At 40.1% G+C, this 18,627-nt stretch overlaps 1 protein-coding gene across 22 annotated transcripts in view; it reads left to right on the top strand.

Annotated features, from left to right (window-relative positions):
* Positions 1-18,627, top strand: part of MACF1 (microtubule actin crosslinking factor 1) — a 338,748-nt gene that overhangs the window by 180,250 nt on the left and 139,871 nt on the right. For 14 of the 22 annotated variants that reach the window (XM_077844654.1, XM_077844651.1, XM_077844664.1 and 11 more), the window contains 13 exons: positions 75-203; positions 1,051-1,128; positions 1,741-1,902; positions 3,675-3,779; positions 4,661-4,756; positions 5,849-5,980; positions 8,487-8,639; positions 10,271-10,425; positions 11,947-12,073; positions 12,621-12,804; positions 13,231-13,400; positions 17,097-17,275; positions 17,935-18,073. In XM_077844654.1, the coding sequence (XP_077700780.1) occupies positions 75-203; positions 1,051-1,128; positions 1,741-1,902; positions 3,675-3,779; positions 4,661-4,756; positions 5,849-5,980; positions 8,487-8,639; positions 10,271-10,425; positions 11,947-12,073; positions 12,621-12,804; positions 13,231-13,400; positions 17,097-17,275; positions 17,935-18,073 (1,809 nt within the window). The remainder of the gene's footprint in view (positions 1-74; positions 204-1,050; positions 1,129-1,740; positions 1,903-3,674; positions 3,780-4,660; positions 4,757-5,848; positions 5,981-8,486; positions 8,640-10,270; positions 10,426-11,946; positions 12,074-12,620; positions 12,805-13,230; positions 13,401-17,096; positions 17,276-17,934; positions 18,074-18,627) is intronic. The other 8 variants (XM_077844666.1, XM_077844665.1, XM_077844663.1 and 5 more) reach the window with 1 other exon arrangement.

Raw genomic sequence — 18,627 nt, 5'->3', positions numbered from 1 at the left:
TGCCCAACATCAATTCTGAAATTTTTCCGTGTTTGCCAATTCAGTCAATTATGTACATATTTTTCCTTTTCCAGATGAAACTAGAACGAGCAGAATGGGGCAATGACCTGCCTAGTGTGGAGTTACAGCTGGAAACACAGCAGCACATCCACACTAGTGTGGAAGAACTGGGCTCAAGTGTCAAAGAGGCCAGGCTGTATGAGGTACGTGCTATTCTGAATCCATTATGAGAAGGTGCAGTGGGGCAGGGCGGGTAATGGAATAGTGTGCATGGTGCAGCTATTTCCGAGGAGAAGTGGGTTCTGCGGGCATCTGGGTGGCTCAGTCAGTTCAGCATCCAACTCTTGATTTCAGCTCAGGTCTTGATCTCAGGGTTGTAAGTTCAAGCCCTGTTTTGGGTTCCATGCTGGGCATGGAGCCTACTTAAAAAAAAAAATAAAAGGCAAGTAGGGGGCTCTGGAAAAGAATGATAACATGAGCAGCACTTTACAAACAAATTCCCTTTCCACATGAAATGTCTCTTTTGCTCTTTGAAATACCCTTATGAGCAAGGTATTTTTATTAACCTCTTTTTACTAAAAAAAGAATAGTGATATAGAAAGCTAAAGTCAAAATCAGTATGTAGTGGGTGCAGTTTCCAAACACAGGCCCTCTCCCCTAAAACTTTCTGCTCTTTCCACTTCACCTCCTGCCTGCAAGGGAGAGCTGATACAGGGAAACTTCTTCAGTCTCTCCCTCCCTCATTCTGTCTTCCCCATTTGTAATTTTAACTTTCCTCTTCAAAAAAGCAATCGAGTAGTTTGGGTATCATTAGGCATAAGTTTTGCTAGAAACCTCCCAGAGTTACTGGAAGTATCAGATCAGTCAGCTGTATTCACCCCACTGAATTGTCCCTCACCCAGTGCTGCCCCAGGCTTTAAAACCTGACCCAGAGATTTGTTATCTCAACTAACCAGTTCTTATCTGTGTGCAGACATAGTTGAAACCATATTGTACATATAGTTCGCTTACTTTTTCTCTAATGTATCTATTTCATTCCTTTCTTATCAGGGAAAAATGTCCCAAAATTTTCATACCAGTTATGTCGAAACTCTTGGAAAGCTGGAGACACAATATTGTAAACTGAAGGTGAGTTTTGGCTCTTTTATTTTCTTCATGGACAATACAGTTCTTTCCAAACAACTGTCTTCACTAATTCAGAAAGTTTATATGGTTCAGCCCTGTTTTGGTTTTCTGTTTATTAGGTTATACCACTTACTTTGTAATTGTTCATATGTATTACGGCATTTTCTGTTTTCTTAGTGGATCAGAAACTACTGCCCCAGAATGGTTTAATTAAGTAGAAACTGCCCTAGTTTCCATGTTTTACCCAGGAGTGGCTGTATGTGTCTTGAGACACCAAAACTAAAAGTTCGAGATTAGTAGGAAGGAGACTCCTCTTCTATGTCTTCTTTGTTCCTGTCTTTTGAGATTGTCCAGGGTAGGACAGGTCTAGGATCATCCTTTATTCAGGGAGCCCCACAAAAGCCTGATGAGTTCTAACTTCTTGCTAGGATTGACCAGGGCTCTGGGAGTCCTGTACCAAACTTGTACTAAATTTGAGTTCAGGTAGGCACACCCAGTGATGAAAAATCAAGGCCAAATTTATTTCTTGGGTTATTCTTTGCTTTGATGCCACATGTGCTGTCTTTTACATGGGAAATCCTGGGAATCTAACTTTGTAATCCTTGCTTTGTCTAGGAAACTTCTAGCTTCCGGATGAGGCACCTCCAGAGCCTGCATAAATTTGTCTCCAGAGCTACAGCTGAGTTGATCTGGTTGAATGAGAAGGAGGAGGAGGAACTAGCATATGATTGGAGTGACAACAATCCCAACATCTCAGCCAAGAGAAATTATTTCTCTGTAAGTCTAGCACAACAGACCTGTCATATTTATGTAATAGCAGAAGGAGATAGGCTAGTCTATTGAGAACTTGGATTTCTGGATTTGCATTCTGCTTAGGTAGAAATAGGCACCTCCCTATTTAAATGGATCTGCATGTGAGAAGAATACATGGAGAGATGGGAACCTGAGCCCTGGAATGAATTTACGTAGACTGCATTTAGAAAGGAAGTGTCTTGGAGCACCTGGGTGCCTCAGTCAGTTTAAGTGTCTGCCTTTGGCTTAGGTCATGATCCCAGGGTCCCTCTGCTTAGTGGGAGTCTGTTTCTCCCTCTCCCCTCCCCCTGCTCCTTCTCTCTCTCTCTCTCACTCTCTCTCTCTCACACACACACACACACCCTTGCTCTTAAATAAATTTTTTAAAAAGGCAGCGTCTTGGACAAAGAATATCAATCTGCAAGTTGAATCATTTCAGAATAGCTTTGTGTTTAAGATGATAGGCTTTGCAGTGAAAGAGACCTAGGTTCAAACTCTTACTCCTCTGCTTAACTGGCTTTTTGACCCTTAGCAAGTTATTTAATCTCGGTGGACCTCTCTGTAAAATGGGATAGTAGTACTACTTCAAAGGATTGTGTAAAAGATTGACTAACTAATAAAGGCAAAGCACTTAGTTTGGAGCTTAGAAATTGTTTAACTGAGGTATACTCTTGGCTTCTCACAAATTCTGAATTCTCTTAAATCCATTTAATAATTTTTTGGTCAGAATTCTTCATTTGTAGAACGGGAAAGAAAATTCGGTATTGGACAATGGTATAATACTTTTTATTCTTTTTTTTCAGTGAATATAGGTAGGGTCATTTTGTTGCTAAGTGCGGCTTTTTAAGGATTTTATAAATTTTATGCAAATAAGCAGCTTTTTTTTTTAAGATGTATTTATTTATTCATGAGAGACACAGAGAGAGAGAGAGAGGCAGAGACACAGGCAGAGGGAGAAGCAGGCTCCATGCAGGGAGCTCGATGTGGGATTCGATCCAGGATTCCAGGATCACACCCTGGACTGAACGTGGCGCTAAACCGCTGAGCTACTGGGGCTGCCCAGCTTTTTTTTTTTAATTAACACTTACTTTAGATACTTTTTAATTCCATTAGGGTTTAGAAAATATAAACTTCTCCTGGTTGGAGAATGGTAATATGATTCTTCTGTAGTAAAGGAGAAGGAATAGATGCTAGAAGACAGAAAACAGTCTGTCTGAGAATGGGAAGTAGGCTATGGTAAAGATAAAAAGAAAGTGCGTAGGAAGAAGGGATCGGATCTGACAGCAGGGATCAGTACCCAGCTTCATAGAAGAGCAAGCCTCTAAATAGGGTCCCATACTGTTAACAGCATGTATAGTCAGTGGAGGGCACTGCAGGCTAATGAAACAGTCTGAGCAAAGCCGGCCAGTCAGTGATTGGGATCTTGGGGTATGTCAGGTACTGTGTTAGGCCAACGGGGACATGAACCAGCTGCTCCTGCCAAGTCACCTCCTTCCTCTGCCTTCAGTGCTCATCCAATGTTCCCCTGCTTCCTTAGGTCTGGCCTAGGTCCCATATCCTTTGTGAATCATTCTCTAGTAATTCTAGCGTTTTTGCTCTTCTCTGAAACCCTCTGGCATGTGCTGTTTACTCCTCTGATTTTGGCACCAACCCCATGTTGTAGGCTCCTTTAAAGTCAGGCAAGGAACACAGCCTTTTCTTTCTTGCTCCTCCCCCTTTAATAGCATTTATTGCATATAATGGAATTCAATTTTCAGGAGTTGACAATGCAGCTGGAGGAGAAACAGGATGTGTTTCGGTCTCTACAAGATACAGCAGAGCTGCTGTCACTTGAGAACCACCCAGCCAAGCAGACTGTGGAGGTATGTGACTTGAGAATGTGTGGGGGTCAAGTGCTCAGAGGTTGTCATTAGAGAGGCATTAAATCTGAGACTTTGTTCTGCTGAAACACCTGGAGGAGGAAGTGTCAGTGATCATTCGTCTTGGATCCTCTCTCTTCATCCCAGCCCGCAAAAGAGTACAGACAAAAGAGAATATGATAAGATACTAGAAGAGCTATTGACTCCTATGAACCATATTTTTTCAAATAAGCATCCAGGCAGATCCTGGTGTGGTGCCTTTGCCCAGAGTAGAGAGAGAGTAGAGGAATCTGGGAGAGATTTATATAGTCCAGGTTTTGCTGATCATTTACAGCTGACTCTTGAACAACCTGGGTTTGAACTGTCTGGGCCCACTTATATGCGGATTTAAAAAAAAAAAAAATTCTGTATAGTACTGTAAATGTATTTTCTCTTAATGGTTTTTTTAGTAACATTGTCTTTGCTGTAGCTTACTTTCTAGCAAATATATACAGTATATGATATATATAACACACAAAATAGGTGCTTATGGACTGTTTATGTTCTAGGTAAGGCTTCCAGACAGACTATTAGTAGTTAAGTTTCTGGGGAGTCGAGTCATGTGTGGATTTCCAGCGGTACAGGGATTCGGCACCCCTAACCCCTCCATTGTTCGAGGGTTAGTTGTAGTTGGAACTGAGCGTGGAAGAGGCCTTTTTTCTATGTAACTGCATTGGATGAAAGGCAAGCCTCTTTCTGATGGCCAGTGCTCAGCAGGTGCCCATCGGGGATCCCCGTGTATCTTCTGTTGGCCTGTCGTTGGCAGAGGTGTGCTTAGAAGAGAGCATTGCACACATATATGTTGTTAAGCCCTGCCCTTCTGTGTGTGTGCTTGGCTGCTGCAGGCTTACAGCGCTGCCGCCCAGTCCCAGCTGCAGTGGATGAAGCAGCTGTGCTTGTGTGTCGAGCAGCATGTGAAAGAGAATACTGCTTACTTTCAGGTATGTGGACTTTGTGTCTGTGTGCACATTGTGTGCATGATGAGTGCGTGATTATCAGAGAGGGTGAAGGAAGACCCTTTCCATTCAGGTATGTATCTGTGTGTGCGTGCACGAGAGCCTGTGCATGGAAGAGGTGGGCTGAAAAACAAGTCTGTATCAGTTAACCTATACTGTGTGAGCCACCACCCTAAAGCACAGCTGTTCAAAGCAGCAGTCCTTGAGTTAGCTTTTGATTCTGTGAGTTGGTAATTTGGGTTAGGCCAGCTGAAATGAGAAAAGATGATTTTCTCACCAGCTTCTGGAGGGCTGCAGGCAGCTGGCAGGCAGGCTGGGGGCTGGCTGGTCACAAATAGCATCACTTCCGTGTCAGACAGTTGGGTTGGGTGGTGGGGTACAAGTCTGTATACAAGTCTCTAGCATCTAATAGGCTGTCCTAGGTTTCTTCACAGAGTAGCTGTGTTCCACACGTGGCCAGAGAGAGCAAGACCTGGTGCATAAGCCCATTTTTCTGCTGTCACATTTATTAATGTGTCTTTGGCCAAAGCAAGACATGTGCTCAAAGCCAGGTTCAAAGGGAGAAGAAGACCCTCTCTCTTGATGGGAGAAGCTGTAAAATATCAGGACCATTTTTCTTCAGTCTATCACAATGTCGAGAATATACTCCTTGTTTTCAACAAGGAGGGTGGCAGAAGGAAAGAAGCTGTTAACCTCTGTTTGGGTTTGCCCTACATTAAATAATCTTTCTGATCATTTTGTAACCTTGTCAGTGGATTGGAACACTTGACCCTTCAGCCTCTAAGCTCTTCATGACATTTACCTCATAGCCAGGTGTCATCACTTGAAGTGTTTCTGAGGAGGGGAAGCTGACTGACTTTCCTAGAGAGTGCCTTAAGGTCTGTGGGTGTCATCACGGATATTTCCCGGATGTGGCATTTTCAGCCCCATTTCTACTCCTGTGGACCTTCTAATGACGTATCACTAATCCAGGAGAGTAATCAGTTCTGCTCAGTTCAGCACAAGACGATTGCTCAATCGGTTAACATCCATGTGCTGTGATGAGTTGAGCATGAGGTACCCCTCCTATCCCCACAGTTCTTCAGTGATGCGCGGGACCTGGAGTCATTCTTGAGGAACCTCCAAGACTCCATCAAACGAAAATATTCCTGTGACCACAACACCAGCTTATCTCGCCTTGAGGACCTGCTCCAGGACTCCATGGTGGGTGTTGCCTCAGCAGGGTGATTACCTCTGAGAAACAGAGTAAACCATCCCAGCTGCTGCTGTTTATATCCTTGAAAGCTCTGGGGCAATGGGTCAATACTATACAGTTTGGCTCACATTCAAATAGAGTTTAACCCCAGTTTTGCTCTTTTTTCTTTTTCTTCTTTTCTTTCCTTAAAGAAGTTGCTAATTAGATTCCTTTGGGTATGCTGTTGCAGTAATGGCCTAGTCCTCTCCCCTTGAGCCAGTTAGTGCTCAGCATACTTTCTTTGCATTGTTCTTATTTTAATTCAATAGTTGGGATAAAAGATGTGGTGTAGAGCATGAAAATATGGAGTTGAAGGGGATTAGGTGACATCAAAATCTTTTTTACTCTCTCATGCAAAATGAATTAAAACCAAACCAAACCAGTGAATTAGACCTGAGCCAAATTTTTCCTCGTTGGTCATTTTGGTAAAATTAGATATTAGAATATCAATTTAACTAAGGGTGACATTAATATCTTGTTTAGATATAATGCAATATTTGTCCAGTTAATGTAGCTATATGAACTTAAAAAAATTTTGGCATCCAGTGTTTAATCCAATCAATTTTATATTCATTTTCTCCAGTGAATTATTCTTTCAAGAGTGCCAGTAATAAAATCAGAGCAGGATAGTTTACATGTATTGAATGTATATTACACAGAGTTGGCAAGACAAGGCTCCAGCTACATGCCAAATTAAGATAGAATAGTATGTAATAGGGAAATTATTTTTTCTATATGAGAAGCAGGGGGCTCTCACTTCAGTAGAAAATGATAAGAGAACCAGAAAAACCCAAAATGTCATTTTTTTCATAAATGAGACTTGAGTATTTATGAACATTAGTTGATTATTTATTGATTTGTTTTTACATTTTCAGATGTTATTAACCTGTGAATGGGTTCACATTCAGTGTTTCACCTGGGCAAATAATCTGTTAATTTAATTAACTTGGAATGAAGGATAAAAACCTGACGTTTTAGATGTTGTCTCTAGAATGTCTCTCTTGGAGGTACTTCAAATATGAAGGAGGAATATAATAATCCTTGGCTATTATCTCCTCCCTTCCACAGAGTACCTTCCTGTCTTAGGGTAACTCCTCTGCAATTGTTGTCATATCTTCTCTTCTCGAGGGTCGCTGCTCTGTTCCCTCCTCTCCAGGTCAGGGGCATCGGGTTGGCGGCGTCATCTGGGCATGAAGTCACCTGGGTCTGCTCCTCAGCTTTTCCTCAGCTTGTCCGTCAGGTTCGGGAGCATCTGTCATGGCTTCTGGTTCTTTTCAGAACTTTTACCACGCTGAGCACTTGGTCTCTGGAACTTGAGATGTTTGGCTGTGGGTTAGACAGAAATTTACATCTTTATTGCAAGGAAACGGAAATGGGTAGACCAGCTCTCAAATATGGAACAGTGTGGCTGTCTCCCTGATATATTCCATTCCTCTTTCTTAACTAATAAGTTAAAGTTGTATTTCTTCCAATCATGCTCCCGGGGACAGGCACAGGTAGTTTATTTAAGCATTTCTTTTTCTTTACTTGCATATTCTTAATTCTTTAATGGCATTTCTTAACATTATTAACTCTTTACTCTCATCACATCTACTTCCATCCTAAGAAAGCCCTCTTCTAAGGACTTTATACCTCAAAATGGGCTTGACACATCCTGGTGATACATGAAAGTTACCTTTTACTCTCTAACACAATTGGTAGTAGATTGCTACCAATTTTGTGGACAAGAAGTTATTAGTTTTTAAGATAATGGGGTTTGCAGAGACTTGAGAGCTTGAATTTTGCATGATACTTCTTTCAAACTAGTCAAATTTACGTAACTGTGGCACAGCAAGACACTAAAATGTAAATCCTACATTTGTCATGATGTCTTCACCAACAGCACCAGTTTATAAATTGTTGGTGGAAGAGCTAAGATCTTTCTCTACAAAGTTTGACTCAATTTAAGAAAGTGAAATTTAATAGTGGAGCTTGGGAGGTATAATTATTTAAAAATTTCTTAAAGAGCACAATTCTGGCTTCTCCTAAGCAGAAGGCAAGAACTGGCTTCTACCAGTAAGAAACTGAATAATAATAATAGCAACAGCAATGTTGTTATTATTCTTAAACTTCCACGCTTTCTGAACCTTATTTGGGGAAATCCCATGTTAGCTGTGTTTATTTGTATTTGGCAGTTGGCAGTTCTTTTTCGTTTTATGTTTTTATTATTTTTTGCATGTGGCTTCATGATTCATTGAAAAGGGCACAGGGAGAAAGCTGAGCAATATGAGTACAAAAGCACAAAAGCACTTGGTAGAAAACAGAAATATCCTCTCCTTGTTTCTTTTTTATCTTTGTATTTCTAAGATGGCTCCACCATGGATCCCTACTTAATTGAGAAATGACATTCTCTGAGGGAGTGGAGCACTCAGTTTTCTTTGTTGGCTCGGTCACCCTGAGTGGCAGCATTAATGTTTCTTTGTGTTTCTTTTCACTTCTTAGGATGAAAAGGAGCAGCTTATACAGTCCAAGAGTTCCGTTGCCAGTCTTGTTGGGAGATCAAAAACCATTGTTCAACTCAAGCCACGCAGTCCTGACCACGTGCTGAAGAGTACCATTTCTGTAAAGGCCATCTGCGACTATCGGCAGATAGAGGTGAGGAAGTGGAAGGGGTACCTCTGGCTCCAGAGGGAAGTAAGGGGAGACGCCAAACCTTCAGTTAGGCTTATGATAGGGAGAGGTCCAATCGTTTTGTATTTTATTTTATTTTATTTTATTTTATTTTATTTTATTTTATTTTATTTTATTTTATTTTATTTTATTTTGCCCTCTGAAAGAGGTGGAGGCGCAGCTTGTTTTGTTTTTTAAATTAGAAACTTAACCATTCTTAAAAAAAAAAAAAAAAAAAAAAAGGCCCAGACTCTACTGCCTTGACCTGCTCCCTGTCTCAGGGATTGGCATCATCATCCACCCTATTTCCTTAGTGATGTCAGAAATGGTACTTTGTAACACCTGAGCAACACCTTTGGCTTTTCCCCTCTTATCCCTTACAGTTAGTAGGACTACTAAATCAATACCAACCTGTAAACAAATATCCCCTAGATGTACTTTTCTCTGACCATGCAGCACTACCCTAAGTTAGACCAGCCATTTCTCCCAGTTGGATCATGGCATTAGCTTGCTCCATTCAATGCATTCTTTATCTTTCCACCAGATGATATTTTTTTTTTTTTCTTACGATTCATTCATTTATTTTAGAGAGACATGGCGTGAGTGGGGTTAGGGGCAGAGGAAGAGGAAGAGAGAGAGAATCCTCAAGCAGACTCCCTGCTCAGCTCAGAGCCCAAAGCAAGTCTCAGTCGCAAGACCCCAAGATCATGTCCTGAGCCAAAATCAATAGTCAGTTGCCCAACTGACCAAGCCACCCAGGCGCCCCCTAGCATGCTCTCTAAAAAAGTCATTCCCCTGCTTACATCCTATAACAATTCCCCAATTCTATTTAGAAAGTCTAAGTTCCTTAATGTGGCTTCAAGTTCCCAAATAGTCTTCCTTTACCTCTCTAGGCAAGACTGGGTCATGTCCCTTTTATGCATTCCCTGGTAAATTGCATTTTTCACACAGTATTGTAACACTGTGCCCCACCAGAATATGTGGGATATAGACCACATTTGTCAGTTTACCATTTTACCATTCTTACGTCCAGTGGCCCAGCAAAATTCCAGGCACATATTAGGCTCAGTTAATGTTTGTAATGCAAAGAAATGAACTTCTCTGGCACTTTTCTGTGTCTTCAGTGTTTCTGTCTATAAAATATGGATGGTAATGTTGGTTATTTCCCAAGAGAAAGAATTGATGATTCCAGAATGCTTAAACCTTTTCAGGGATTTGACTGGGATGACAAGAAGGGTGGAAGAGGAAGTATCACAAAAGCAAAGTTGCAATTATTTGTGTCCCTTTTTTACCTTTGTAGACACAGAGAGATTGCTCTTGGAGGTCTTAAGACAATCTCCTTATAATTTTCATATACTGAGTTACTTACTTGACATGTAATGAACATTTAACAAACACTTGCTTCCTTGACTTATTTGATGTCACAACCTTTCCTGTATTGTGTATTTATAAGATTATCTTTTTATCAAAATCAGGGACCCTCATTAAGTGATGGCAAATCTCAAAAATGTTTTTTTTTTTTTTCTTAAGAATTTCATAGCCGTGGAATCAGGCACCCTATCATAGTGAGTTGTTGGTTTATCCATTAGCAAAAACTTGTGAGTTTGTCTCTCCAGATCACCATTTGCAAGAATGATGAGTGCGTGTTGGAAGATAATTCTCAGCGGACCAAGTGGAAAGTGATCAGCCCCACAGGGAATGAGGCAATGGTGCCATCGGTCTGTTTCCTCATCCCCTCACCCAATAAGGATGCCATTGAGATGGCCAGCAGGTAACTTTGCTCAGCTACCATTCTGTACTGCAACCTGTGCTGCTTGGCCTTGAGTGAACTTGAGGGAGGGATGAATCTGCATTCGTGTTCTTAAACAGAGCAACCAAATTTTAAAGTTTCTTCTGGGAAAGACCTCCTAGATACCGAGTCTTGCACTGGCAGCTACATTGTTGGTTTTCAGTAAATGCTTACGTTCAATTAAGATATATTCAGTGTTCATTCTTGATTATAAACAGTTCACTCTCAGAAGATTGATTTTTTTTTTAATTTTTATTTATTTATGATAGTTACAGAGAGAGAGAGAGAGGCAGAGACACAGGCAGAGGGAGAAGCAGGCTCCATGCACCGGGAGCCCGATGTGGGATTCGATCCCGGGTCTCCAGAATCGCGCCCTGGGCCAAAGGCAGGCGCCAAACCGCTGCACCACCCAGGGATCCCAGAAGATTGATTTTTGTAGTTAATTTTATATTCTGCATTTTATTAACATAATATACAAACATATTTTTAAAAGCTGAATTACACCACGAAGCTTGTAATAAAAGTTAGCAGTTACCTCCCCCACTCCAGAGTTCTGCTTTCCAGAGTCTGCTATTTTCAACTATAGATTTTGACATCATTGAAATTTTAGTGGAATTTTTGGAGAAAAAGAAGATAAACTAGTGGGTTTAATAAGGTCACATATTTAACTGAAGTAGTGGCTTCTAGTTTTCCATACTTTTTTTTATATCTCATATTCCTCAACTTGAAGGAATTCAAGGTATGTGTGTGTTGAATATGTCTGTGTATTTGTGAGTCTGGAGGGCGTCAAGAAGTTAAGATTGAATGAAGCATGGATACCTTAGAAAAAAATTTTCTCCAGTCCTTCATAATGTAGTCTTGTTTTTTATTTTTAACATGCCAGTTGACTTTTTAAGTTGCTTTTAACTTTCAAACATCTTAGCAGTTTTGTGACTATATGGACCATAGCAATACCCCCTCCCCCTTTAAGATTTTATCTATCTATTCATGAGAAACACAGAGATGCAAAGACATAGGCAGAGGGAGAAGCAGGCTCCCTGCAGGGAGGCCTGATGTAGAACTTGATCTCAGGACCCCGGGATCATGCCCTGAGCCAAAGGTAGACAGACAACCACTGAGCCACCCAGGTGCCCAATAATGCACTTTTTAAGCATTGATATTGTCATTTTTCAATGATTCTAGATGGCGTTATTTATTTCTACTTTTCTCTATTTCTTCTCTTCATGGGTATATCTTCTAACTTCTCATGGTTGTATTGTATATAGGTCACATTTATAAGACTGCTGATATCAGAGACATAATACAGTAATAAATCCAGATTGTTTGAATATCTCAATTACTTTTGCTCTAAAGGTTACCTTGTTAAAGTATTTGATCCCTGCCTTTCTCTGCTCAGCATATAAACCCAGTTCTGCTAAGGCAATCACATTTTTTCCCTTGGAAGGTCTCTAATGTGGAGCTCAAATTTAGAAAAGCTACAGCCAGGTTCTCTGTTATTTTTAGGGTGGAGCAGTCTTATCAAAAAGTGATGGCCCTTTGGCATCAGCTACATGTTAACACCAAAAGCCTTATCTCCTGGAACTATCTGAGGAGGGACCTTGACCTTGTAAAGACCTGGAACCTGGAAAAGGTAATTGTGAAAGCCTTACCTCCAGCTCATATGCTGTTGGCAAACTTTGTTCAGAAGGAACTTTTTTTCATTGCTGTGACACTCCCACCATCCCAAAGATGTAAAGTGGAGTTGGGAATAGTATTTCAGGATTAGGGGGTCCTAGATACTAAAAACAGCAGCCTGAGTGTTTAAGGAAATTCCTCATGGAAATGAATAACATCTTTAGTCTTCTTGGCCAACCAAAGGTTGTAGGCTTCTTCTCACTCTGCAGGACAAGCAGCTCTTGTGTAAGTGTGTATGTAGTAGAGCAATAATGGTGAATTAACTATTATAAAGGGTTCTGTTCAAGAGGGCACAATGGGTGCTTTTGAGGTGCTGATAATATTGTTCCTTGATCCGAATGCTGACTACACAGATAAGTTCTATTTCTGAAAAATCAACATGTTTGCAATTATGATGTGCGCACCTGATTTGTATATATGTTAAATATAAAAAGAAGTAGATAAAGTATTATGTTCCCATTCTATTGAAATTTCTTCCATTTTTTCCCCTGCTTTCTCTTTAGCTTCGATCCTCTGGGCCAGGGGAGTGTCACCAGGTTATGAAGAACCTCCAAGCCCACTATGAAGACTTTCTGCAGGATAGCCGTGACTCTCTGCTCTTCTCAGTAGCTGATCGTTTGCGCTTAGAAGAGGAGGTGGAGGCTTGTAAAACCCATTTCCAGCACCTGATGAAGTCCATAGAAAATGGTATGTGCTTTGGGAAGAGGGAGAGTAATGGTGATTGAGAGCCTTGAAGGGTACTGCTAGACCCTTCATGTAGACTAGAAAGCACCACCTTTTTACTGTTTGTTTGAGTGGCTAAAAAGTTGAGATAGGGAAACACTTAGAGATGAATTCTCAAAATCTGGTCATGGATGAAGAGGCCATATTTCAGTCATTATTGCTAATCAACCAATCACATTTTCTTGTGGAAATAACATAGTTAGATCCTTAAAGATGAGTATACAATGCAGGGAATTAGGACCAGGTAGAAGGTTCCCCCCACAGAAGGCCTTAATTTCATTTGTGGAGTATCAGGTCTGCTGTATCAGGTCTGAAGGTGAATCTGTTGTTTTCAGGTTTGTTGACCTCTGTTGTGGTGCTTAATGGTAACCTGTGTTTGTGCATTCACAGAGGACAAAGAGGAAACTGTGGCTAAGATGTACATTTCAGAGCTGAAGAATATCCGACTACGCCTAGAGGAGTGTGAACAGCGGCTAGTCAAACGAATTCAGTCTCCAGCCAGTTCTAGGACTGACAAAGATGCCCGGCAGGACAATGCATTAAGGATTGCAGAGCAAGAGGTAAGCCTGGAGAACAAGGTGGGTGCCAGCTGCAGTGTAAGTGCTTTCAGAGTAAATTGGATGGCAAGACAATATGGAGCTGAAGAAATAAGGCAGTAGACTCATGGCCCTCCTACTCGAGAATTCTTCCCTGCAGCCTATAAATGCCTTTTATCTATGGCAAAGCATGATTTCAGCTCCCAGTGTGTTGCTGAATGTTGATTAGTTTTCTACAGTTGGGAAGGCAAACAGATTGGCAAATTGTTCCAGCACTGCATTTGGGCTACATATTTTAAGACTGCTTAGTAGAGATGCTACTATCTGCTCTATCCCTTCTGTGCATGTGTCACTTTTTATGACATGGTTACCATCAGCCATAGGATGCAAAAAATATTAAGGACTCATTCTATTCTAGGCTCTGATGCACACTTTTAGCAAGTTAATTCTCATTCTTAGTTTCCTTCCTTATAAAATGGTGGTAATACATGAGTCCAAACTGTATCACTTAACTTCCAAAAAACTTTGGATGTATACATATAATGGGTTTCTTGAAAAAGTGAAATGCCATCAAAATGTAGGGGAGTATTTTTGTTTTTGTTTTTGTTTTTTTGTTTTGTTTTTAGGGGAGTATTTTCGAAGTAAAAGCAAATATTTTGGCCTTGTACTCCACGTGTAGAGACTAAGACAAAGTCCTTAGAAATTTAGAGTAGGAGAGAGCTCTGTGACGAATAGTAGATTTGATCTGGGAACTTAAAGGAATGGAAAGGATTGACTAAATATGAGGAATAATTTTTCTTACCTTTCTCAATTATTCCTAAGTGTGAAGAAGAGGATGAGAGGGCAGCATAATTCCATTGGCCAAGATGGATCTAAATACCCAAATGAGGCATATCATATAAACCTGTAATTTTCATATTGAAACTTTTTAGTTTTCTGTAGTCATCAGAAATCTGTCTCAGAAATCTGTCTCATCAGAAATCTGTCTTAGAAATGTTAGAATCTAACATTCTAAGAAATGTTAATATTCCTCTTCTAAAGGGCCTTTCTTTTTAAATTAACTTTTTATTTTGAAGTACTTTCAGTATATGGAAAAATTTTTCTTCTCCTATAGCCTTCACCTAGATCCGACAAAGGTTGACATTTTTTTCTCTTTGCTTTATTATTTTTTTCTACATATGTACATCATAATAATTTTTTCTTGAGAGTAAGTTCTGTATGTGATGCTCCTTTATCCCTAAATACTTTAGCGTGCATTTCCAAAAATGAAGGGTGGTCTCTTTCTTTTTTAAAAGATTTATTTACTTACTTATTTGAGAGAAAGAGAGAGAACTTGCGTGCTCGAGCTAGGGGGAGGGACAGAGGGGAGAGAGAGAGAGAGAGAGAGAGAGAGAGAGAGAGAGAGAGAGAGAATGAATCTCAAGTAGAGTCCCCCACAGAGTGTGGAGCTTTATGTGGAGCTCAATATCACAACCGGGAGATCATGACCTGAGCCGAAATCAGGAGTCATTTAACTGAATCACCCAGGCGCCCCAAGGGTAATCTCTTATGTAACCGAGGACAATGATTAAAATCAGGAAATGAACATTGATATAATGCTGTTACCCAAGACTTTATTAAAATTTCATCAGTTGACCTAATAATACCTTTTTTGAGTATGGTTCCCCACCAACACACACCAAAGGATATTTTTAGTACACAATTTAGTCCAGTACTTACCACACATTGCGTTTAGTTTCTGTGCCTCTTTAAATTTCCTTAACCTGAAACATTTTCTCAATTTTTCATTATATTTTATGCTTCTACATCTGTGAAGGGTACAAGTCATTTATTTTGTAGAGTGTTCCTTTATTAATATTTATCTGAGGCTTCTCCATGATTAGATATAGGTTACATGTTTTTGGCAGAATACCACAGGAATGATTTTGTGTCCTCAGCATGTTAGATAATCAGGATGCATGTAATGTTCTGTTCATTTGTCCCATTACTGGTAATAACTCATACCACTTGTTGCTCTTTTCCCCTTTGTAATTACTAAGCATATTGTGGAGAGATACTTTGAGACTATGTAAATATCCTGTCTTCTATCACACTTTCACCAACTAGTTTTAGCATCTCCTGTTGATTCTTGACTGAATTAACTGGTATGACTGTTGCCAAAAGGTGATTTTTAAATTCTGTTATTCCTTTTACAGTTTAAAATTTCTATTCTATTTCAAAATGGAAGAGCTTGCTTCCCTCCCTCCTTTCTTTATGTCAGTATGGACTTTAGATTCTTTTTTTTTTTTTTAAGATTTTATTTATTTATTCTTGAGAGAGAGAGAGAGAGGCAGAGACATAGGCAGAAGGAGAAGCAGGCTCCATGCAGGGAGGCTGATGTGGGACTCAATCCCAGGACTCTGGGATCATGCCCTGAGCCAAAGGCAGGCACTCAACTGCTGAGCCACCCAGGCGTCCCTGGACTTTGGATTCTTATGTTATGTAAGGTTGTAAGTTGTTATTGTCTTTATTTTGATGTTCAGAATTTCCCAAATTTAGCTATTGGGAGCCCCTTCAAGTGTCATCTTTATCATTTTAACATGTCCCCACCATTTTTTGAGTGCTTTCTTATTTCTCAACAAGATATTCCAAGCCCATCTTGCCTTTGCCAGCCCCACCCATGTAATCAGCCATTTCTCCAAGGAGTCCTGCTTTCTTTAGGTGGAGAATACTATTTGGAAACCAAGATCTGGGTGCTGGGTGTGCTCATTATTGTTGGCATGTCATTGTTTCTAGGCCTGCTCAGCCGACAGAACTAGAAAAGTACATACTTATAACACACATGTGTACACACATCCAAAAACACACCTATGTTATGCAAACATTTCTATACATTTCTACATGTGTGTATATGTATGTGTAATTATGTTCATAGGAATGTGTCACAAAGGTGAAATACTGATAGCAGTATATTTATCCAGCTCTGTCTCTTTCTCACGTGTGTGCACACATGCACACACACACACAGACACACAGACATAACTATGAATTTATACGCAGCTGTCTTCATTTGGTTCCAAACCAGTACCACAGGGTTCATTCTAACCTTCTTTTCATATTTGTAACTCCCTTCCCCAAGACTGAAAAACCTACTTTGTATTACCTGCAGTAAATTTACTTACCGCTCAGTTTTAGCATATAGAGATAAGCAGTTTGAGAATTGCTGACTCATGGTATTCAAAAGAAGACAAACCTACCAAATGGGGTTCAACATTTATTTATGATTCTTTTTGTCTTTAGCCTATAGTCCAAATACTGTGTTTAAGAAATACTTGTATGTTCTTCCTGTCTTCCCCCTTTGGTGCTGTTCTGTAGTTTATTCAACTACTCTTTTATATGTGAGCATTTAGGCTGTTTACAGTATTTGCTATTATAAACAAGAACTTTGGGATGCCTGGGTGGCTCAGCAGTTGAGTGTCTGCCTTTGGCTCAAGATGTGATCCCGGGTCCAGAGATCGAGTCCCATATTGGGCTCTCTGTGAGGAGCCTGCTGCTCCCTCTGTCTATGTCTCTGCCTCTCTATGTCTCAAATAAATAAATGAATGAATGAATGAATGAATGAATGAATAAATAAATAAATAAATAAAATCTTTAAAAAAATTTAAAAGTAAACAAGAACTTCTTTCTAACTTCATTGTTCCATTCTATCTCCATCTTTGTTGTGTATGTTGTTCCTAACAGCGCACCCAAGAGGATTTGCAGCAACTGAGGTCAGAGTTTGATGCCATTTCCATGAAATGCAATAGCTTTCTTCATCAGTCTCCATCTGGTTCGAGTGTCCCAACTCTGCGCTCAGAACTCAATCTGCTGGTAGAGAAAATGGACCATGTGTATGGTCTCTCCACTGTCTATCTGAATAAGTGAGTAAGCTGAGGATTTGGATCCAAAAGGCAATATTTTCACTAGGATGAGAAGGGAGAGTGCCTGGATTGTTTCATGAATAATCCAGAGAGGACGCATATCTTGAACAGCATGTACTCATGAAAAGAGACCTTGTCTTTAGTTCCAGGCAACATGGGATTCATGGGATGCAGTGAACAAATGTGAGTGATACAGAGGGGGAGTTGGATTTGCAGTATTAGGACTATTTCATACCTCATTTCTGTTTGATTAGATACCTCTGGGGGCGGGGAAGGAATACTAAAGAATAAAAATTTTTTTGTTGTTGTTAAACTAAGTATAGTCTTTGAAGGCTTTCCCCCTATCCACCATGACCTTGAGGGGTCACAAATCTTAGACTCTTCATAGTGGTGAGTGTGTTTCTGGCCTCATGCTGTTTTTCCCAAGAGTTCACTACATGTGTGCATGTCCCAGAATCACCAAGAACTTTATTTTGAATTGGCTTAAATTGGCAACACATATATCATAGTTTCCTGTTTTTATGAAACCCTGACATCATCTAGTAATGGGAAAACCGACTTTTAGCAGTTACATTTTGTGAACCTCTCTATTACACTCTAAGTCTGTGACTCCGCTCTTAAAACTGTGTGTATTAACGAAGGTGATTTTACCCTCATAGGCTAAAGACAATCGATGTTATAGTGCGTAGCATCCAGGATGCTGAACTCTTGGTCAAAGGTTATGAAATCAAGCTGAGTCAAGAAGAAGCAGTACCAGCAGATCTCTCAGCTCTGGAGTCCCATCGGTCTACCTTACGGGTTGGTTGCTCTGAGTTTTACAGGAGCTTGACTTAACGTGTCCATTGCTTTGGTTGGCAGAGAACAAATTTTAGATGTCATGACAGTGATTTAAATTTGCATTTGAACTAGGTGGACTATCATATCTAATATATTTTAATATGGATTCAAAGAAGTTGGGACTGAGAAGTATATCTGGCTGGAAAGGGAAAATAAAGGGCTATACCTTTCTATTTATTTTCTCCCTTTTGTCCCCAGTAAAATCATATCTAAATCAGATATAATCAATGGCTATACTGTTAAATTTGTAAATCATTTAGCTATTATCTCCTTGATTCTCACAAAATTGTGAATGGATAGGGAAGAGATTTTCATCTCCGATTCACAGATGAGCAGACTGAGATTCAGATTGGCTAAACAACTTATCTTGGTTTCATAGCTTGTAAGTGGGAGAGCCAGGTTCCAAACACTAGTTCTTTGCACACTCCTCTGTACCCACCTGTCCTTGGCCTTCCCATGTGCATGAACGCTATGAAGGTGTTTCTAGCACAAACATTCTAGGGTCTAGCTTGTGA

Source organism: Canis aureus, chromosome 13, assembly GCF_053574225.1.
Source record: "Canis aureus isolate CA01 chromosome 13, VMU_Caureus_v.1.0, whole genome shotgun sequence".
Lineage (NCBI taxonomy): Eukaryota > Metazoa > Chordata > Mammalia > Carnivora > Canidae > Canis > Canis aureus.
The sequence above is the reverse complement of the archived record's forward strand: the minus strand, read 5'-3'. Positions and strand labels throughout refer to the sequence as shown.